The 23,255-nt window shown below is 46.9% G+C and overlaps 1 protein-coding gene across 2 annotated transcripts in view; it reads right to left on the minus strand.

The window, feature by feature from the left end:
• Positions 1-22,536, minus strand: part of ACOXL (acyl-CoA oxidase like) — a 1,650,624-nt gene extending 1,628,088 nt beyond the window's left edge. The window contains exon 1 of one of the 2 annotated variants that reach the window (XM_069606843.1): positions 22,264-22,536. In XM_069606843.1, coding sequence (XP_069462944.1) covers positions 22,264-22,391 — 128 coding nt within the window. In that variant the 5' untranslated portion in view covers positions 22,392-22,536. The remainder of the gene's footprint in view (positions 1-22,263) is intronic. The other variant, XM_069606844.1, reaches the window with a different exon arrangement.
• Between the last annotated feature and the right edge of the window lie 719 nt (positions 22,537-23,255).

Here is a 23,255-nt window from a genome sequence, read left to right on the forward strand (position 1 = left end):
AGGGGCCCAGCACAGGATCACGACCTGTGAAGAAGGTGAAAGGATTCTGGGATTACCGAGTGGAGCAGAGACTACACAGCCCAAGTCCCAGAGGAGGAGCTGGGGCCCGAATCAGCAGGACGACAGTGCACAAGAAAGGCAGGGAGAGGAGGATCAAATAGAGCATGCAACAATCCGAGTTCCCTCCCCCCCTGAGATTGGAATAAATAATTGATCACGCCTCAAATATCAGCCGGAGGGAGATGAAGTGACGGACTTGCCCGAACGGCCATCAGCAGGCCGGGGAGAAGAGTTGGAAAGACACAACTGGAATCTACAGCGGAGTTTAGGACTCCCCATAAAGGGTTAATGAGGGGAAGTATGGACCGGGAGCTCTGGACAATCCGTACCAGGGCTAGTAGTAACCCGGTTCCGATCTCACGGGATCAAGGGGGGGGGGGGAAACTGCGAGGGCATACAAGGATGGAACTGCAGGATGGCATACAAGCATGGAAACGACTATAACAAAAAGGAAACTAGGTTGACACACAGTGCTCGGTCAACGAATTAATAGTTGATAGGACGAATATGGCTCTAGTGATGGTACTCGCAGAATGCCAGGGGCATGAATACCCCTATGAAGAGGGCCAAACTGGAAAGGCAAGCCTGGAAACAGAAAGCAGACATTCTATTCTATCAAGAGACGCACATAAAGAGAAGTGAGAAAACCTGGATCAGGATAAAAGGGGCGAAACATGTCTTTCAGTCTAATGCGGAGGGAAAGAGGGCAGGGGTTCTTATTGCCGTGAAGGACACACTGAAGGCTCAGATCCACGACCACAGAGCCGACAGGGAAGGGAGATATGTTTTCCTGAACATTACACTAGAAGCAAGACGAGTAACCCTGGCATCTGTTTACGCCCCGAATGTGGGACAAGAATCCTTCATACTAAACATGCTGGGAGCGTTGGAGGAGTTCGCGACAGGAGACATTATACTAGGGGGGAGACTTGAACATAGCATGGAACCCCACTCGTGATAGGAGCACCAAAACCAATAGCGACTCGAAAGCCCCCTCTGGAGCACTGAGGAAAGCGTTTGAATCTCTCTCCCTCCACGACATATGGCGGGCGAAGAATGGGCAGAGGCAAGGCTTCACGCACTATTCCCACATATATAACACGCTCTCGAGAATAGACTACATATGGGCATCTACGGATCTGATAGGAAAAATCAAGGAGGTGGAGGTAGGCCCCATCACCTTTTCAGACCATGCCCCAATTGTAGCATCTATAGCCCTCAGGAACAGGGGAAGTTGTGTGTGGTCCTGGAGATTCCTGACCAAACTACTGCAAGACAAAGCAATAGTAGAAGAAATTCAAGGGAAAATTGATGCTTACTTCACCGAAAATGACACAGGGAAGACCCTGCAGGGGACTGTGTGGGATGCCTTCAAGGCGGTCCTGAGAAAGAGGCGGCGGCTAAACCTAGTAGAGTTAAGAAGCGGGCCATGCAACACATTCAGGGTCAACTGGAACTCCTCCAGACATGGAAAGTGCAAAGGTCACTGCTGACAAAACAAAGGTATTACATACTCACCAACAAGGCGGATAAGCTACTCGCCCGGCAACTCCGGGAGACAGTTCGAGAGAGGACAATTCTCGCGCTATCGGACTCCAGTGGTAACCGCAAAACCACAGATGGCGAAATGGGCGAGATCATGAGAACTTTCTTCCAAGACATGTATCGCACTGGCAATCCAAACGAGGGAGAGCAGAAGAAATGTCTCCAGAACGTAACCTTGCCCCAATTATCGGGGGAAGCCCAGGAGACACTAGATCAAGACATCCAAACGGAGGAAGTACTACAGGCTATCAAACAACTCCCAAAGAACAAAGCGCTGGGACCAGATGGTTACACAGAGGCTTTCTACAAAAAATTCTGAACTTCACTGGTCCCCAGACTTACGGCGCTCTTCAATACCATTAAGTCTCAGGGAAACATCACACCTTCTATGAACGAGGCAAAACTAGTACTATTCCCAAAGCCAGGTAAAGACCCCACCCTTCCAGGATCGTACAGACCGATTGCCCTGATAAACCTGGATGCAAAACTCTTTACCAAACTCCTTGCCAATAGACTGACCGAGCACTTAACCTCCCTGGTGGACACGGACCAGGCAGGTTTCTTCCCTACAAGACAAACAGCGGACAACACAAGGAGAGTTTGCCACCTAATAGAAAAGGCAGAACGCATAACACCAGAGCAATATTAGTCAAGTTGGACACCAAAAAAGCGTTCGACCGAGTCGAATGGTCACAGCAATTTCACACGATGGAACACATGGGATTTGGTGAATCCTACATGCGGTTGATAAAGTCCCACTATAACAGCCCTACATTGAGAATCTCAATTAACGGCTTCCTATCCCAGTCTGTTGCCCAGACGAGAGGAACAAAACAGGGATGCCCACTTCCCCTCTCCTATATGCCCTGGTTCTGGAGCCCCTTTTAGCGAGGATACGTCTATGGCACCAGATCAAGGGAATTCAAGTGGGGGGCTGGAACATAAAACTATGGTTTTCTCCGACGATATGCTGCTAGCCCCAACAGAGCCACCCAAATCTCTACCCACGCTCATACACGGCTTGGAGGCTTTTGGAGCCATCTCAGGCCTCAAAATAAATAAAAACAAGTTGGAGATACTACATTTGACAGCCGACCCATCTGTGATTGCAATTCTGGCTCAGGCGCAGGAGATGAAACTGGCACAGAATAGCATAACATACATCGGAATTAAAATGACCTCCTCAATAACACAGTTAGATGTGGCAAATTTCCCGTACCTACTTACCCAGCTGTAAAATCTTCTGGCAAGGTGGTCTCCCCTCTCCACCTCATGGTGGGGGCGGATTACGGCAGTCAAGAGGACAATTCTCCCGAAGGTCCTTTATTACTTCCAGGCTCTCCCGATAAGGCTCCCCAAGTCCTTCTTTAGGTCCTTAAACAGGATGACTTCCGCATATGTGTGGCAGCATAAGAAGCCAAGGGTGGCAATGACTACGTTGACAGCGCAGGTGGGTGAGGGCGGACTGGCATTTCCTCATTTCAAGAGGTACTACGAAGCAGCACAACTACGGGTGATCAAGGAATGGGTGGCAGGCTCCCCGCAGCTCAAGTGGACGAAGCAGGATATAGCATTAGCTAGAACTCCGCTCTCAAATCTTCTTTGGTCCCACAAGAAACACAGACATCTGAACACTAAAATAAGCGAGATTATGAATGCATCCCTTAATGCATGGGATTCAGCAGTCAAAAGGGGAAATCTGACAACGCACCCATTCCCATCACGCTATTGTTTGGTAACCCTGACTTCCCGCCGGGGATGGACCCCAATGCATTCACCACCTGGAAACAGGCAGGCTTCACAAAGATTTGTGACATGTATAAAACCCAGTCACTTAGATCCTTCAGAGAATGTGTCCAGGAACTAGGAGTAGCAAGGACGGAGAGTTATCAACATGCACAGCTAACCCACTGGCTTTCATCCCCGGCCAACAGGGAAGCGGGAACAAGGGAACTCACAAAGTTTGAAACTTACATGACAACAGACTCAGGTACTCGTAAACTAATATCAAATCTATACACACACCTGAACACGCAAGGGGAGGAAGTCCAGTGGAGATATATGAAGAAGTGGGAGGGGACATTGGGGGACGCAATACCGCAGCCCTACTGGGAGGAGGCATGGCAAAATATCTCCAAACTGACAAGATCAATTCATCTGAGGGAGATGTGGCAAAAGGTCTTTTTGCAATGGCACCTCACTCCAGAGAGACTAAAAGTAATATACCCCAGCACAGACGGACAATGTTGGCGATGCTGCCTCCAGCAAGGAGACTGGAAGCACATATGGAGGTCATGTCCAGTCATTGCAAGTTTCTGGAATGAAGTCAAGGCCCACGTGGGGAAAATGGTCCAAGGGGTTGAAACTCTAGAGGAAGGGGTATGGCTGGCGGGACTCTGGGACCCAAAACAAAAAGCTTATACCAGGCGCCAACGGAAAGTGATCATGGTCCTTGTGATAGCTGCATGGCTAACGATAGCTCAGTGCTGGAAACAGCAGGCGCCCCCAACACAACTCCAATGGCTCAGGAACGTTTGTCACTTCATTACTATGGAGTGGATGACCTACAAAATACAGGGTACCACTGAAGACTTTCAAGTGCACTGGGGCCCCATCCTCCAATATTTGCAGAGCGACTATATGCTGCAGTGGTGCCCCCACAGAATTCGTATCCTGAATATGTTTTGAACCTCAGAACTGCTCCGAACATCAGCGACCACTTGCCCTGTCACTGCCGTCTTCAGTTCCAAGGGAATAAGAGGGAGGGAGAGAGGGGAAAGGTTTGACGTTGGAAAATGTTTTATATGTTAAAACTAATAAAAGGATCTTAAAAAAAACTGAGGAAAACAGAAACCAAGGCCAATGCATTTCAAATATAACTTGTCCTCCATCAGGGCAGCTCAGAGTAAAACATGCAAATATAGTATTTCTAAACCAAAAAAAACATACGATTCGAAATCAAAACAAGACTATGTACAGAGACACACAAACAAAGCAAAAATTATTATAGGTTAGTAAAAATATAATGCAATCAAAATGTAAAAATAAAATTAAGGCGAAAGATGAAGCATATACATGTAGGTGGATACCGGTCTAATACTTTGTAACTCCTGCTGCAAACAAATGCAGCCACTCTTGTGATGTGCGTCTAAAGAAAAAAGAATAATCCCCATATGTACGACAAAAAGCCACAGGGAGGGAGAACATCACACCTAAGCAAATGTGAGCACGAAGTACTGAAACACACTATATGTTACGAGCAAGAACCCAACATGCACAAAGACTTGTCAACACTAACGCTGACAAGATAAAACCAAACTGGTCCTGTGTGCACCCGCCATTGAGGCTCCCTTAACCCTGATCTGTTGTATAATAAAATAGATTACAACACAAAAGAGGTCCAGGGTGCAGAGGCCTATCAGGATGTATCCAGAGTTCCCTATAGGCCGGTCCACCCCTGCACCAGATAATTATTATTTGCAATTCCAGCAGGACTTGGTTATAGTAAACTGCATAATTGCCCTTCAAAGCCCAACCACACCAAGAATATGCAATACACAATAGTTTAGTTTAGTTTATTCATTTGTATTGCGCACCAGACCCGAGGGTATGAGGGCGCAGGAGCAACAAGGTAATTCGCAGCTTAGTTACACGTTACAATGCATTACAGTAATTACGATCGGATCAAAGATGGTTACAGCAGTCACGATAAGGCAAGAGCTTGCAGATTTACAAGTAGATATATTTACAAATTGGGTAGCGGTGGTGGGTTGGATGGTATTAGCGGTCATTGTTCTTTATCCAGTGTATGTAGTTGCGTCTAAAGTGTGTGTAGGTTTGGGGTGTCCTTAGAGAGGGTGGTAGGGAGTTCCAATGTTGGGCTGCTTTCACCTAGAAGCTGTTGCCACCCATTTTGCTGCGTTTGAACCTGGGAACTGTGAGTAGATTGGCGTTGGCGTTGGAGGTTCTAGTAGGTCTATTGGAGGTGTGTTTACTTATTCTATCGACTAAGTAGCGGGGGGCAGCGTTGTTGATGCATTTGTGTGTTAGAGAGGCTACTTTGAGCAGGATTTTATCTGTAGTGTTGAGCCAGTTATGGCCTCTCCTAAAGTTAGAGATGTGTTCTCTCTTGGGGATGCTGAGCGCTGCTCTGAGGGCGTTGTTTTGTAGCGTCTGTATTTTGTTAGTAACCTGTTTGCTAGCTCCTGCATAGAGGGCGTTACAATAGTCCAGTTTTGATAATACAAGGGCTCTGGCTAATGTAATGCAGCTCTGGGTGGAAAGGAAGGGTTTGGTTGCTCTTATAAGCTTACATGTGTAGGCCATGGAGGATGCCATGGAGCTCACCTGTTTGCGGGAGGAGAGGGAGGAGTGAGGAGTGAATATATATTCCTAAGGTTTTCACTTCCTTAGCAACTTTGTTCGGGTTCCCGTCTATGATGAAACTGGTGTAGTTGTGGTCCAATTTGGTTAGGTTTGTGGTGGAACCAAGTATGATGAGTTCAGTCTTGTCATCATTCAGGCATAGACTGTGGGATGCCATCCATGCCTGGATGATGAGGTGCACCTTGTTCACCAAGGCCAAATCATGGTTGTAATCTCCCGTCAACGGGATGAGGATCTGGGTATCATCGGCATAATTAGTGTAGGTGATACCCAGGCCATCTAGATCATCAAACAGGGGGACTCCGCATGTAATGGGGATGGGGTCGGCGGCAGCTGTAGTGGAGAAGCCACGCATGGATCTGTTGCTGAGGAATGACTCGATCTTGCCGATGGCTTCTTGGGAAAAGTGGGCAGCTGAGTCCAGGTGATTGCATAAGATTTTATGATCAACAAGATCAAATGCTGTGGAGAGGTCAAGGAGAAGCAATAAAGCAGGTTTCCCCATTGTCTCTAAGAGTGTCAATTTGAGCCTTCAGGTCGATAAGGGCTGTTTCTGTCCCGTGTTGGGGTCTGAAGCCTGATTGCCGAATACCAAGGAGATGGTTTATTTCAAGGAATTTTTGGATTTGTTGGTAGGCTGTCTTGTCTAATATCTTGAGCAGGAAGGGCACGGTGGTAATGGGTCTGTAGTTGGAGGGAATGGAGGGGTCAAGAGAGGGCTTTTTGAGAAGGGGGAGGACCCAGGACTCTGAGGTTGCTGGGGACAGTGCCTGAGGAGAAGGAGGCGTGAGGAGTCTTGTGATGAATGGCAAGAGGTCTCTTGCCGCATCTTTTTGTGGGGGGCAAAGGTCACCTTGACAGTTAGATGGTTTTAGGCTGAGAATGATTTTTTCCGCTTCAAGAGTGGAGACTTTTGAGAAGCTAAAGCGAGAGGGATTGGGCGGAGGGTGTTGGGGCGTGGGGTTGTTTGTTTTGGCTATGGAATCTTTCTTATTTTTAATTTTAGTTTGAAGGCCTGTGACTTTATTGTTTAGGGCATTTTGGACACTGGTGCACCATTGTTTGTCCTTCACACTAGTGTCTGGAGTTAGCACAGGTGTTTCCAGTTCTTTAATGATCGTGAACAGCTCTTTGGTGCTGGAGTTGGATTGTGCAATTCTCTGGTTGTAGGACTCTTGTTTGGCAGCTAGGATTTCTTTTTTGTAGTTGGACGTTATTTTATTGAGCAGCATTTTGTTATGGTCTGTGGGAGATTGTCTCCAGGCTGGTTCCTTTTTGCGTTTTTCTAATCTAAGGGTTTTAAGGCGATTAGAGAACCAGTGGTTGAGATGCTTTTTCGGTTTACATTTTCTTAGTTTTAGTGGTGCAATGGAGTCTAAGGCTGTGCGCATGGTTTTGTTATAGCCTTCTACCAGGTCATAGGGGTTGGAAGTGGCAGGGAGTAGGTTAAGTGTCGGGAGGATGAGAGGGATCAGTTTTTCCACTGTGATATTTTTCTTGCTTCTCGTGGGTATGGCTGAGGCTAGCAAATTGTTGGTGATGGGGCTCGAGGCTTCAAGGGTAAAGGAAAGGAGATGGTGGTCGGACCAAGGTTGAGGGGAGTTATCGGTAATGGAGGCCGCGCAATTGTAGTCTGCTACCCAGTTGAGGGTTCTCCCTTTGTTATGGGTGGGACCAGATACTTTTTGGGTAAAGCCTAATTCAGAAAGAGTATTGTTGATGAGGGTAGCTTGGTGATCTTTGGGGTCTTTAAAGCCTAGGTTGAAGTCCCCTAGGAGGAGGCTCTGGGAGGAATTTTTTAGGTTATCGGTGAGAATGGTGCTAAGGTCTTCCTCGAAGGATCATAAGGGTCCGGGAGGTCTGTAGAGTAAGTGGATGGATATCGTTTGGGAGTTAGTAGTAGGCAGTTTAGCTGTGAGTGATTCACATGATGGGAGGTGGGTAGAGGAGTCAAGTCTAATGTTGAGATGTGTTTTGGCAATTACGGCCAGGCCACCTCCTCTAGATTCTGTTCTATCCGCTCGGAGGATGGCATAGTCTTCGGGTGTGGCTAACAAGAGGGCTGGTTATGGCTAAGAAATCAAGATCTTCTGCTAGAATGAGGTCTGCTATATCTGTAGCATGGGCTATTATAGAGCGTGCGTTAATGAGGGCGCCTTTTATAGGTGCGGCAGTGGTTTTAATGGGGGTGGGGATGGTGGGTGTGTTGTGAGTTTTGTGTTTGGGCGTAGTATTAGGTGGGCTGGACGTGGGTCTTTCCAACGTAAGGTTGGCGCGGTGCTAATGGTAGTGGAACGGTTAGTCAGTTTCGACTGGATCGAGTCCCTGGCTCGAGGCTCGTACAGTTTAGGTAGTCTGGACCGTAATCTGATATTTCTTTCGGAGAAGCTATATGGTAGGGAGAATTGGGGTAGCATGGTTGTGGCATAGGGCTCTATGGGGGGTGGTGCCAATGGTGGCCAAGCTCAGGTTGGAGCTGGGCAGGCATGAGGAATTGATAAGGTGGAGAATCGTTCTCAACAGTATTGAGTAGATGCTGGTAGGAACATTTTGTTGGTGGTGGGTGGCCTAGTTGGTGATTGGCAATCAGTAGATGCTGCATATGTGGCTAGGATGTACACGGAGGACTTTTTAAGGTGAGCTGACACAATGTGGGCGCAGTGTAGATGCACAGGCAGGAGCACTAGGCTAGCAACAAGTGTGGGCAAGTCGGTATCAGTATCAATTAGAAGGCACAACGATTTTAGGCAATGCAGATGCACTATCAACAAGTGTAGGCAGGCAGTCTCAAATTCCATTAAGGCACAACGATTTTAGGCAATGCAGATGCACTAGCAACAAGTGTAGGCAGGCAGTCTCAAATTCAATTAAGGCACAACGATTTTAGGCAATGCAGATGTGCTAGCAACAAGTGTAGGCAGGCAGTTTCAGTTTCAGTTATAGGGCACACAAGATTGGGTAGTGCAGATGCGCTAGACTGGTAACGGGTGAGGGCAAACAGTCTTAATTTCAAATTGTGAGGCGCGGCAGGAAGGGCTATACAGATGACCCGGGGTTTGTAACGAGAGTGGACATAACAAGACGGGGGCAGTGCAATGTATGCGAGCAAAGTTCCGAAGGTGAGTCGCATCAGGCTGGGTATTACACATCGGACATTAATGAGCATAGCAATGTAAAGTACATGAAGATCAGGTCAGAGTATGGGCGCACCGTGTTTTAGACAATGCCGAAATAGGGGAGTTAGCTTGCATATCACACTGTCTGTCTGTCAGCAGGTACAACGGGGAGCAATGTGAGTAGGCGTAGGCAGCAGGGATGGTGTTTAGTTTGGCTAGACGCGTACAGTGAGGCTTTTAACATTGGGAGCTACAGAAAGCATGTTGTTTAACATGCTGGGGGCACGCATTGTAGACTCAAGGCAAAGCGTCGTAACAAAGTCAAAAAAGTACATTAGTGGTGGAGCATGTGGTGGGATTACCTTGCGTTACAGGTAGACACGCGTCGCTGGATGAATAAGCAGGAGGGGCGCGGGAGACGGGATGAGCAGTTTGTGCATAGGGACGTCGCCTGGCGCCGGTAGCGCTCGGTCAGCTCAGTCAGAGCCTTCTCTCATGAGCCTTACCTCGTAGGCCGGCTCTCTCACCTGCCGGCGAATCATAGCAGATTTGCAATGATGTCTGGCCAATCGGCTCGTGGCTGCGAGCTATGGGGAGTCAGGCAGGAGAGAGGACAAGGTGCCTTGGAGGCGGCGGCCATCTTGGAATTTAGAACACCTCGTGTGTTCCAATGGTGGCAGTGGCAATTTTCCTGCAATATGGTCATCTGAGCAAAAAACGAATCTAGATGGCCCAATGGATGTGACAGGAGCGGCTTCTCATTGCGGTTTCAGGATTTTTAAATAAAAGATCGGATTTTTGCACGAGGGGCACGTAGCAGCTGGTATTATGCTCGTGACAATGAAACTTAAAATCAGAAAATGCACAGTATTGTTGCATTTCAGCACGAACAGGTACATTAGACACATACAGTTCAGAGCTTACTATTCAAGATATCGTTTTCTAGTCATATTTTGGCATTTCCTTGTTAAAGTAAACAAATGCACAGGAACATTTTCAAAACTTAATTTACTGATTGATCTTTAACATGCACAATCTAGAACATGCGGCAAATCCATTATAATAAAATCCGAAAAGTTTAAAGGTTACATCACTATATGTCCTGGCTTTCTATCAGAGTTGCTCCTAGTAGCAAACTATGGCAAAATGCATGTTTTCAGTATCAGAGGAGAGCTTTCATTTGGAATAAAGAGTGTCTGGAGGGGGCAAAAGCATGCTCTTCAAGTAAGTGAGGAGTCTTTAATGTTGCTCAAACAAAGCAAGCTTCTAAGCAGTGATGCCAATTCTGAAGTGAGTTTTCTTACCAGCTGACTTGGCTGAAGATGATACACAGACAAGATAGAAATAATGATTGCCGGTTCAGAAAGAGAACTGAGGATTGGTCAGGGAGACTGAGCTAACACTGGTTAGTGCCATTAAACCTAAACCCTTTATCCAGTGATGGAAATGTGGCGTTCTGTTGCAAGAGTTGTTAAGTAGGGGTATTTTTTTCTCAAGGCAGCCAGAAGTTAATGTTCCACAATATTGTCGGCTGACCTAGTATTACTTGACCATGAGTTAAACAGCATCATTTGGACTACTAAATGTGCCAATGCAAGTGAACCTTTCTGCCAAACTCACTCAGAAACCACAGCTGGTGCAGAGTGCGGCTGTTCGAATGCTGTAATGGTCTTTATATTTCGAGGATACCATCCCCCATCTTGTGGGGTCTGAAATAGTTACCATTCATTTTCTATCTGAAGTGCAAATCGGCAGCCTTTAGAGTTTTGCTGGGGGTATGGGTCACTAGATCTATAGCAACGTGTGGGGAGCCACAGGTTGACTAAGCACAACTCCAAGGTCATCAGAGGGCTGCGACTTGATGTCGAGTACTCCATCCACAGTTTGAGGGGATGGGGTGACACCTTAAGCGAGCCCCAGACATTTAGAATGTTCTGGCCCTTTGTTAGGGAGAATTATCATTTCTGTGCCAATTCCCTCCAACCTTAGAGACCTCCTGCTCTTTTTTTGGACTTTAGGACTTTTTCTATTTTTATCCTGGAGTGAGTGAGACCTTTTTCTCACCCTTGTGTACTTTGATCTGATTTGGATTCTAGATTTCCTCTGTTTTTGGAGTCTGACAAACTCCATAGGCATCTACTTTTTGTATGGTGACCCACAGCACCTTCAATGCTGTGTCACAGAGAAGTCCTTTGGATTTCTCCTTAGGCTTAATTACCTTCTCTTGGGTAAACTACTATTCCCAAGATTAGTAAAGTGAAATTGACTTTACTTATCTTTTTCCTATGTAGGTCCAGCACACCCCATCTTATGTGGAGTGCTGGGGGTTACTTAGTAGCCCCTTTTCCTACTTACTCATGTAATATTTGTTATATTCCATTCACTACTTTAAATGGCTGGTGGCAGTGGTTTAACTTTCCTACCACAGGCTGAATTTTTCTACCGCAGGCTAAATCCTCAGCTGCAGTGTAGCACCCATGGGTGACCATTGTGTCAAAATGGCTCAGTTTCTTCCTTCGCCATTTGTTGTTTGTGAGGTCTTTCTTGGGTTTTACTTTGCGTGCCAAACCAGGTTTAACCCTTTTGTTAGTTTTACCTTTGGCGGGCTTCAGGACTGAAACTCGCCTCTGGCTCCAGTGTGTCTGGCAGGGCAGGAAGTGAGGGAGGTGCCAAAACTCCCTGTCCTTGGTCTCTTTGGTAACCTGAATGCACCCAGTCATGATTGGCTGGCTGTCCTTGCTGGACAGCCAGCCTGCTGTGTGAGTGACAGCTAGGCTGTGCATGAATGGTAGAAACCTGCATAAAAGGCAAGGCTTCTTGAACAGAAGACAGAGTCGACCACCTGAAGAAACACCCGTCAAAGGAATTGTGAAGAGAAGCTTGCTGCATCCTCCTGCACCGTTGAACTGCCCGGTGAAGCCCTGCTGCTGTACTGAAACTCCTTTTCCGAATCGAATAGCGAAGCTTGAGAGGACGACTTCTTCCCTTGGGTTAGTGGGACCAACTAACCCCAAGACGAACTTTGCTGGAAGACCTTCCCCAACTGGCTGTACTTCTTTGCTGCTGCAACCGAGTGCGAGAGATCGAGAAAGCCATAGTCGAGTGCAATGTCTTTAAGCCGGACCGAAGCTCCAGGAAGACCAGCAGGACTCTCCCGAAGCAGGACGACCTAAGCTCGAGTCACCTCACCAGAGTGCTGGATTCAAGGAGTGAAGGAAGCCCATCCAGTGTCCAAGATACGCAGTGGTGGTGCTATTTACCAGTAGCTGAAACCGCAAAGTGCTGTTGAACTGAAAAGAGCCCATAGCTGCCGCTAACCTTCGAACTGCAGTGCAGGGGTCCTCCAGATGTCCTCCCTCTTGTCCCCACGACTGAGGCCCCAGGAACTGCAACCAGGACAGAATCCAGCTGGATCCTCTTCTTCTAACGTAAGGGACTGTTTTGACTAATGGGTACCTTTAGTCTGTAGCTTTCTTTTCTCAGTGGAGACTTGCAGTAGATGCTTTGTTAGAGTTGATTCCAGCTCTAACTTTCCACAAGTGTAACAGCTTGTGGCCCAACAGTGATTGGCTTCAACAAACTCTCTAACTGTGTGCAAGACTTTTTGCTAAGAAGTGCCTCAGATCCATAGACTTTGTTCCAAATTGACTTTGGCTGTCCTGGCTCCCTGCAGACTTTTCTAACCCATTGACTTAGATTCTAACTGTTCGTCATAGGTGATGCATTGGTTTTTTAACTAACATGCAAAAAACAGCTAGTATCATGCGCCCTTATCATGGAGGAGAAAAAGAAAGGCAAACCCTGCCTCTTATTCTCCAAGTTGTAAGCTTTGAGCTTTTAACTGTGCACTGATTCGAAAGATTGCCCTTTAAGATTACACTTGTTTCGACGTCTGCGTCTTTCTCAAATCAGGGCTGATCAAATTCCATCAACAGAAATATCATATTCATTACAGTTCCGGGCAGAGTTCCAGTCTGCACCAGTCCGCATCAGGACGTGAAGAGTGGAGCGGAGGCTTGTGCAGCACCGACGGGAGGTAGGCTGTCTTATTCACCCCTCCCGTCTGACTTTATCATGACCCTTTGAACTGCTTCGCGTCCTATTTTCATGTGCTCTGCCCTCATTGCTGAAAAGGAACAGTGACTTGCTGTCCGAGGCGGCCCGTGCGCTACATCCTCCCTTCTCCCTTCCCCCTCCTTCCTTCCTCTCTCATCCCCATTTCTATCTCCCCGGCACTCACCCTCCCCGTACTTTTCCCTTCCTGCCTTCCTGCTTTCCTGCCTTCCCCCGTTCTTAGCTCCTCCCTTCTGTCCCTGTTCCCTACTTCTTGTCTTCACCCCAACTCCCCCCCCCCCTTCCCCTATCGCACCTTTTGGTGCCTTTTCTGAGCCCCTCTGGGATGGAAGAAGACCCGGAGAAGCACCTCCTGCGAAGCGATGTCAAAAAACTCGGCTTCTAACGCAGACCTATTCACCCACGAGCTCCAATACAGACCTGCTGTTGCTTTGACTGCTCCTTTGCCCAACTCAGCCCAAGCGAGGAACTATAAGTCTACTAGCCCTTTTTTGGGGCAAGATGGCCTTAGTGGAATAAAAGCGCCAAACTCTTTGCTTCCCGGAAGGACCTTCCCCACTTTGAACTCTGCGGCAACTAACTGTGTCTTCAATGGGCCTGTGTTACAGGCCACAGTGACAGGCCCTGGAGAGCTTCCAATCTCCTCCGCCGCTAACTACGGCCTAGGAGTGCACATGCTCCCGCCAGCCAGCGCTGCTTGCCCCGACACCGCTTCGGCGAGTGGTCTGCCCCCCGTGAGGGTCGGAGGACCCCAGGGGGAGGACCTGAGGGAAGCGGCTCTGGCGGGCGGACCTGCTCAAATGGTATCCCAGCCTGTCTCTACCAAGGCAATGCTGGATGTGCCTAAGCCTTCTGAGCCATCTCCTCAGACGCAGCTCCAGCCACAGGATGTAACCCCCCTTGAGAGGCACGACCAACTGACTGTTCGATCAGATGCTCTACCCCTACAAACTACCACGGCCATGATGCACGCTCCTTTGGAGGTCTTGACCACAGAACCTAATGAGGTAAGGAAAACCCTATCTTCGTTGTCTCCCATAGTCCCAGCAACAATGGCCCTGTCTTCTGAGAAATTTTTACATCCTAGTACTGTGGATTCACCTATGGGCCCTCTTCCATCTAGGGTCGTTGAGCAGAACATGGCTGCCCGCCCTACCCCTCAAAGGATGAGAGGCCCCCCTGAAGCTATTTCAGAATCAGAATCCGAGTCTATCTCGGACCTCTCCCCTGTATCCCGAGGGAGTCCAAACCCGTCCCTACAGTCTAACATAAAAAGACCTTTATATAAAAAAAAAAGGGAAGGCGACTCAGAGAAATGTCCCGTCCCAAGGCCTCATTGGTAAAAGTTTTCTGTCTAACAAACCACAACAAAATCAGGCGGATCCGAATGGAAAGAATACTAAACAGACGAAACAAACGGGGCCTCCGCTAGCCCATAAAAAAAGACCATCGGGGAAAAGTCTCCTTTCAACCCCCATGTTGTCGAATGCCCTCTTGAACTTCTTTAAGACACAGGGGAAAAGAAAGGCACTCATTGATTCCGAACCATCGGATGCTGAGATACTGGAAGCATTGGAGCAAACCCCGCCGGCCTCTAAGTGCAGGAAAACAGCAGAGGTGGCAGCTCCCAGCTCAGTGTCAGACGAGCCCGATGCCCCTCAGGCTCTGGACTCTCGGCAAACCACTATAGCGGTTCAATCCTCGTCCATACCGCCCCCACAATCTTCAATGATCACTACCCCAGTGCAATCAATATCTCCGCAACTAGATGCAGGGGCAGCTAACCTCACTATTCCGCCGTGCATAGTGCCGCAGTCTCTATTCCCCGAGGCCAGGCCTCTTCGGCATGGAGAATCAGAGATCTTGGATCTCCTACATCCTAAAGTATATCCATCCCAAAGAGAGATGTCTGCACAAGTATTGATTCCAGCCCACTCGAATACACCTAAACCGGTCTCTCCGTCTCATGAACCTGACTTGAGACGGAGACATTCAGTTACTAATGCAACATCGATAGAACTGACCTGCCAAGAATGCAAGACCCAATGAGGCCGAATTTCTGAGGAATAAAGAATCACCTACTAGGAGGAAGGACATGACAACGATCATGTCTGCCATCACAATAGCAATGGCTCCGTTCAGCAAACTCTATGAATCCCTGGCGGATACATCAAAAGACAATACTGCATCTCTAGCTATCATTCAATCCAAGCTTACCTTCTTGGAGGGCTTCATTGCGGCAGTTGATCTAAAATAGGATACTCAACAAAAAAAAAAAGAGACTTGCCGGAGGAAGACGTGCCCTGTTCCTCATCACGCACATGCTCCAAAGGAAGACTTGTGGACGCGGTGGTCCACAAATCCACACAGACCTATGCATTTACAGACAGGGAGGAGCTAGCACCTTTGTTCCGAAATAAACCCTCAGCTTCAACAATGCCAAATAGATCTACGGTGAGCGAAGCACTGACAGGGGGATCTGGCTCCGGTCAGAGGTTTCTCCCTCCTGGGGGAAAAAAAAAAAAAAACACTAAAATTAAGCAGAAAAGACAGAACGGTCGACCGCCCAGTCCCTACCTCAAAAACTGGAGATAAGTGATTCAGCCTCCCAGGTCCACCCAGAAGGGGGTGCAGTGTCCGTAAGGGGCAACCTGGCAGTCTCTACTACGGACTTAACTCAGTCGCCAAAATCAGCAGATGACTTTTTGGACTCAAGTCTTATAGCAAACATCTCCGTTCATCCCGATGAATCTCCAACAGCTGCAGACTCAAAGTCTATAGAAACTCAGAAGCGGCCCATTGCTATAACTACCCCACCACGGAAAGCTCATTCTAGGAAGACCTCAACATCTCATAGAGCAGCCTCAGAGGAAAGAACGTTTTACCCGCCAGCCTCAAGGGACACCTCTGCAAAGACAAATCGTCAAAATGGATATTCGGAATCCCATCATAACAACTCACACAGCCGTGTACAATCTCGTGAGGCAGAAGTGAACAGGAAGAACCAGACCCGCTTGTTCAAAATTGAACAAATCTCCAGTAAAGGCAATTTTATGATTCTAAACCGAAGAACAGTTTTGAAAATCATATCTTCGACAGTCAGTCTAAAGAAACTGAAATCTGATGACTTTAAATGGATTCAGCCCTATCACAGTGATAACAAGGCCAAGGCTTACCTGTTCATATACGCCGCTCCATTACAGGACCTCTCCAGGGAAGTAGGAGACGAATTAAAATCCTTGGGGTTCTTGTTATCAGAAATAATATCCCTGGAAAACACCAGTGATCGGACAGAAGATAGGGTCGCTGCCAGCAGCTATAAACCCCGAAGCCTGTCTCATTATCTTTCTGCACGGAGAGAAGCCTTAAAAGCACACTTCTGCGACTAAGTGGACAAGAATAAAGCACCTAGGGGCCTAAACCAAGACGCACGCCACTCACCGCAAGTAACTCGATGGACAGATAAACAAGTTCGTTCTCCCGAACGATCCCGACGAACACACCATCTCGCCCGAACGTATGCGGTGGCTGTATCTGACTTCTCTAATAGAAGAGGCCGCATTGAGAAGAACAGGGACACCCCGCGTGAACAATGTATGGACAAACATCGACCATATGTGCCGAGACATGTTACCAGAGTCTACTCACCGGCCCCAAGAAAGGACATCCAAAGAAAATATCGGCAAGGCTCACCTACCAGGAAGAGCGAAGGTAGGGAAAAAACATCTTCAGCAGGTGGTCCTTGGAACTGGATCAAAGGCGCACTGAGTGCTAAACGATCTAGATAGCAACCATCCTCCGAAGCCAGCGAGTTGTGTGTCCAAAAGACTTTGACCCTGGCTTCATGGAATACGAGAGGACACACCCACTTAGCGGAACCCAGCACCGTAGATCTAGCATTGCTTGATATCTTCTGTCTCCAAGAGACCTGGCTCCAAGAAAAACCGTCGATGGACGGATTTGAAATTGAGTCTTCACCAGCTATTAAGGGCCTGTTAGGCCGCCCGTCTGCCGGACTTCTAATCGCGGTTCGTTCAGGACAGAACCTGAGAATTATCAAGACCATGAAGAGGTCATATGGGGTTCTGGCAGTCCTGATAGAGTGGAGCTACGAGGCTGACAGCTTACGCCCTGGTACTAAAACCCGTCATAAGCACCCTCTAACTTTGATAACCACGTATTGGAACCCGCAAAGAACAACAGCAGCAGACTTCTGTCAAATCATGGCTGAAACCATAGATGAAATTATGCTGGAATGGAACACCCCGTTTGCAATAATTTGCGGAGATCTTAATGCGAATTGCAGCCACAGTAACCAACAAGATCTTGTGGACGTGTCCACTACGCAATCGGAACATAGAGGTAAAGCCTGGATGAACCTCATGGCTGCAAGAGGGATGCACAACGCAGCGTGGATCTTGGGCGAAGATACTCACATTCCAACCTGGGAAAGAGGCCAGTCGACGGCAACTCTAGATTACATCTTTGTCTCACAGGCACTAACCACAGAAATTCTCAACTACCAGGTGGTGAAAACGGAGGCAAGCGATCATAACATGCTCACTTTGGAATGGTCAGCCGATGTCAAGCTGTGTAACCAGTATTCTCCTTCCATCGAGACGAATTCCCAACAAACCCGGCTTCGCCTTACTGCGGCCAATGTGCGCTCTCTAACCCAGCATTACGCTGAGATAGCTAAAACTCCTAACACCTCCGGAAAGACACAGAGGCCCAACTACCTTCCGCTTCTGATTGAACATAGAAAGAAGATGGGGCCTAGGAGAACAACGGTATCATCCTTTACTCATAATTATGACAAACTCATAGCAGAGAAAAAGAAGGAGTTAAGAAAACAAAAACGCAGAGCAACGATTGCAAATACACGGGCAGCGTGGGACATGTGGGAAAACCACAACAAAATCTACAAATCATGGATAAGATCAAGGAGAGCAGTTATATATCAAAACGACGCAGAAGCAATGTTAAGAGCCATTGCCTCAAAAAAAACTGCCGACTTTTGGAATCTGATAAACCATTCGCAGAGCAACACACATAACAATATGCTCAACGCAGTGTAGGAAGCAGCCTGGGTTCAATTTTTTACAGCGCTTTTTACGACCCCACACTCCACCATAAATCTGCGGGTAGAGTTGACGCAGTCATCTTGGGCCGATTTATCAGACAAAACAGATATATCTATGGCCATTCAGAAATTGAAATCCTCTAGAGCCCCGGGCCCTGACGGCCTCTCCAACTTGGACCTAAAAACTTACATCAAGGAATGGGTTCCCTCTGTAAGTCTTCTCTTCAAACACTGTGCCGATAGTAGGAAAATCCCTTTATCCTGGACCAAAGCTATAATAATACCCATCTTCAAAAAAGGAAGTCGAGATGAACCAGGTAACTATCGGCCCATAGCTTTGTTGGATATCCTGGGAAAACTATTTGCTTCTCTTCTGCTGGACCACTTTCGGCCCCCTGCAGAGACCCTTTTCAGGTTGGCTTCAAGAAGAACGGAAGCGCGTCGGTAAACATCTTGATAATCAACATCTTGAAGGCGAAAATCAAACAAGGGGCCCCGACAGTATACGCGGCCTTCATCGACCTCTCGCAGGCTTTTGATAAAGTGGACCGAACGCTTTTGTGGAACAAGTTAAAAAATTGGAAATGCCCAGAGGCCATCCTGAATCCAATAATGGCACTGCATTCCAACACCACGTTAAGTGTCCGTCTCAATAAACAAGGGTCTCTGTCAAAGGAAATTTCAGCCAAAAGAGGAGTCAAGCAAGGTTGTCCGCTGGCCCCGGCGCTTTTTGCTGCCTTTCTGGGTGATTTCAAAGAGTCGGAATCCACTGTGCGCTCCTTTCCTCCGAACTTTGGTGGCTCCAAGCTTTCTCGAATCTTATATGCAGACGATATGATCCTGCTTATGGACACCAACAACTTGGCAATAAATACACTGAAAACTAAAATCATGATTTTCTCCAAAAATCAGCCATCAATGAAAAATATTAGGCCCTGCACTGTCCACCAAACAAAAATTGAAGTGGTTTCGCAATTCAAATACCTTGGAGTAATTCTTGATGGAAGTATTCAGGATGCCAAAATGCAAGAACATCTATGGGCGAAAGCAAAAAATCTAACTTCACAACTAAGAATGGTGGATCGCAAGTACGGTAAATTTTCTTAGATACCAGCTATCAATTTCTACAAGGGCAAAATGGTTCCGGCTCTGACTTACGGTACGGATGCTTCACTTCATTGTGGCTGTGAGAAGAGAGCTGGGCCTATTATCATTGAGGGCCACGGTGAACGCTTCTACATTAGCACTATTCAGAAAGATTCACATAAAAGATGGGCTCCCCATCTGCAATTTCATTGCTCAAGAGACGACTTCAACTGACTGTAAGGTTCTTGCCAACTGGGCTGAACACCAAAAAAACAAACTGCAGGAGCTAGCGTGTACCATGGGTGACCTCATCTCCAATCCAGTAAGAGTCAGCAAAAAATTGAAAAATCAGGATTGGATAACGACCAATGATCAAGCACATGCCTGCAAGCTGCTGAGCCACCTCCCTCCTACGTTCAATAGGCTAAAAACTCCTTTAGCCTATTGTTCAAAATTTCCGGATAGGAAATTAAGATCTATTTTTTTAAGAGCACGCTTGAACATACTCCACACAAGAGAAATCTTGGGAATAAGACACCAAACTGCTATTAAAAGCTGTACACTATGCAAGGCTCCAGAGTCTATCGAATCAGTTCGCCACCTCCTTTTGAACTGTCCTTCCTTAACGAAAGAACGAATTTCTTTCCTGTCACCCTGTTGGGTCGATCGTCAACTAATAGAAGAAGACACCTGGTGGTACCGTCTCATTTCTGGGGAAAAAACCTGCTGGACTGTTGCAACATCCAAATTGCTGGAAGCAGCGTTTATTAAAATCAACGCCCTTGGAGCATAGCGCATTCCCAGCCCATTCTCTCGCTTTAACTGCTTCTGCGAGGGGTGAGGTTCCCAATGGAAATTCTCTGTCTCATACACAGGCAAACCGTTGTTTACCTGTCACTACGCTCGAACTCTGGTAACTGAGCCATACATGCCCGATCTCTTTAATCAATGTTTAGCCTTGTAAAAATCATGTACTTTTGATTATGCACAAGTAAATTAAAAAAAAACAAAAAAAACAAAATAATCATTGTATACATGTTATAAATCAAAAACAAACAGTTTTTTAACTAATATTGCTGCAAAATGTTTTATCTAGACTTTGTTGGGAGATTTAAAAGTGCTCACATGCTCTGAAAATCTGTTAACCCTTTTCCTTCCCTTAACCTTTCTGTTCCACAACCTCAGAATTTTACCAAGTGCAAAAGTGATATATCAATGCCATTACTGTCCGAGCAATTGAAGTTACCCCAGGGTGTATGAAGTCTGTATGAAGCATCTCTAAAGAGCATCTACTTGCTTATCTTGATTCTGAGAATGTGTTATGAGGTATATTTTTGTTGCACATTGCCCTTTTTAAAGAATGCTTCTTTAAAACTGATCATTCAATAAATAATTACTTTACTAGAAAACCAAGAGTGTGTTGTATGCGTTGATTTCGATGCTTCAGGTCTACAGCTCACATTTACCCCTCTTGAGATAAATCTGGCTGCTCAGTCACACTACCAACTTATATAGTACAGACCAATACCAATAGGTGGGTTACCTAATACCAAGAGGATAAGACTGGTGTAGTCTGCCACAGGGTTACTGCATACAATCTTGCCTAACACCCCTGCTATAGGATGCTCACTAACATCGCCCCTTCTAGAAAGCTGCAAGACCAACTTTTTCTGCATAACTGTTCCAAACTAATATTGTTTTTCAAGATATGATTTATGGGCCTTAAGCAGATGCCATTCAACCAGGGAACTTAATATCTAAAGATTCTACAGAAGCGTGATGTGGTCTGCTGTATGCATTCAATTGGATACAGTTGCATTGCAAATGGTTCCACCTGAATCTATCGTTGGCCATATTACACTAAGAAAACAAGTTGGTTGACAGATGTAGAAGAGAGAATGGGTTTGCTAGTGGTTGTTCAGTAGGGTTGAAAGGGAAATCAGCATTATTTATGGAGTTTTATCAAACACAGGCCAGTCCCTAAAGTGTTGTACATAGCATAAGATACCTTTAACCCGAAACAGTAGCCCTGTATGTATCGCTAATAATTCTGTCAGAGCACTAAGTGAGCAAGCGAGGGAGAGCTCTGCAGACAAAAAAAAATATCATAGCGCCATTTGGTAATCCTAGGGCATTACTGGCAGGTAAATGCCACCGTTTACTTGCATTTACCATGAAGTTGCACAGGTCTCAGAGTTATTCAAAGTGCAAACCCTCATCATATAAAACCCGAGTGGCTGCGGGGGAAATTACACTGGCCAGACTTGTGAAAAGTAGAGACCGATAGGTACATCATCATATGAGACAAACAATTAGGAAAAAACAATGTTTTCAACTTTTGTGAGACGATGGCTTTAATTTGTAAAAATGAAGACGACAATATCTACCACATCCATCCTCATGCAACTAATAAAACCTGTGTAAAACACTACAAAAATGTCAGATCGTGTTTAGACTGGGCTAATGCAGCAACACTGTGCACGTAACAACTTTGGACCTGCAATGTACAATATCGACGAACTGTCATGCCAAAATGTGTATTGCACAATTCCGAGTCAAACAGGACTTTGAACTCAGTCATGCGATAAGGTGGTAAGTCTGTGTCTCAACATGTGGGTGAGGAGTCAATGCAGAGTCTCAAAGTTAGGGGCACAGATACGTGGTCAGCGTTGGGGGTTGTTGTCGAGTTAATAGTTAAGGGTCAGCAGGTGTGAGGTTGCATGCGTGTTTTTGCGGTGGGACTGGGAAGGGTTGGGGTTGGCACTGCATATGTTTCCATTCCACATAGCTTAAACATGCGAGGGCAGAGAACCACCACTGATGTGAGTCTGAATCCTGTGTACAAACGTGTAAGCATCTCCATCCCTCCTCCCACAGCCCTGCCCCCTTCCCGGGGATCACCGCCAATAATACCTCTGCTGGAAGAGGCTGCATCCAGCGATCTGCCTTCGCAGCTCATTTTTCATACTCCAGAAGTCTCCGTCCAGGTAGCGCGATAAAGACCCGTAGGTGATACCCGCCGCACACTCCTGCCGCTCCATGCCTCCTCTAAGCGCCGGCTAAGAGCTGGGGATGGCTGAGGAACAAGCAGCATCCGAGGGTGGGCGCGGCTTCTGGAAAGGCGTGGCTATTTGCTGTCAATAGGCGTGCTTTTGACACGCCCCACTCAGCCGTCACCGCTTCTCTCTTCCCCTCCCAGTACCCTCCCCCTTTATAGAGAAGTACAAGGCAGCGCTGCTTTGGGTTTGGGAAACATATGAATCCGCACCGGCGCGCAACGTCACCACGCTCTGTCCTGTTCAAGCGAGGAACGTGCATTTACGTCTGACATTGACACGTTCACTGCGAAAATCACGTACATAGTAACATGAGGAAAGGAAGTGGGGTACACAAGTCGTCTAGAGAAAATTCTACAGGTTATTTAGTTGAAGCTGAAAAGTTGCATTGACTCAAAAAGGAAGCGGTAGATAGCATGGGTAGAGGGAGCGGTTGAGGGGGGCGGGGATAGGAATACTCGAGCATTAAGGAGACAGACTGAAACAGATGGGTGACCCGGGAATGGAGGTGGTTTTTACTACTTGATTTGTAGTAAAAACCACCTCCCTGCACTTATTTCTGAGCTCCAGCGCTTACTTTTAAGCCAAGCTTGATTATGTTGTGGTGTTTTGGCAGCATTATTTTTTATAACTATCAGTCAGTCATAGTAGCATAGCAATCAACAACAGTGTGCACTTGCCAGGGTCTCTGCATCTTAGGCTGGCACATTGTTTTTCACAAACCTGATGACCCAGGTTGGCAGGTGTGAAGGGTCAGAAATCTGAGGCGGACACCTTTGTATAGGTTTTTCATAAAATGCCATTTTATTAACTCAATGGAGTTTGACAAATGCTTCACTATCCCTATCT

The sequence above is a fragment of the Ambystoma mexicanum genome, chromosome 4p (genome assembly GCF_040938575.1).
Source record: "Ambystoma mexicanum isolate Mex_15411 chromosome 4p, UKY_AmexF1_1, whole genome shotgun sequence".
In the NCBI taxonomy this organism is placed as follows: Eukaryota; Metazoa; Chordata; class Amphibia; order Caudata; family Ambystomatidae; genus Ambystoma; species Ambystoma mexicanum.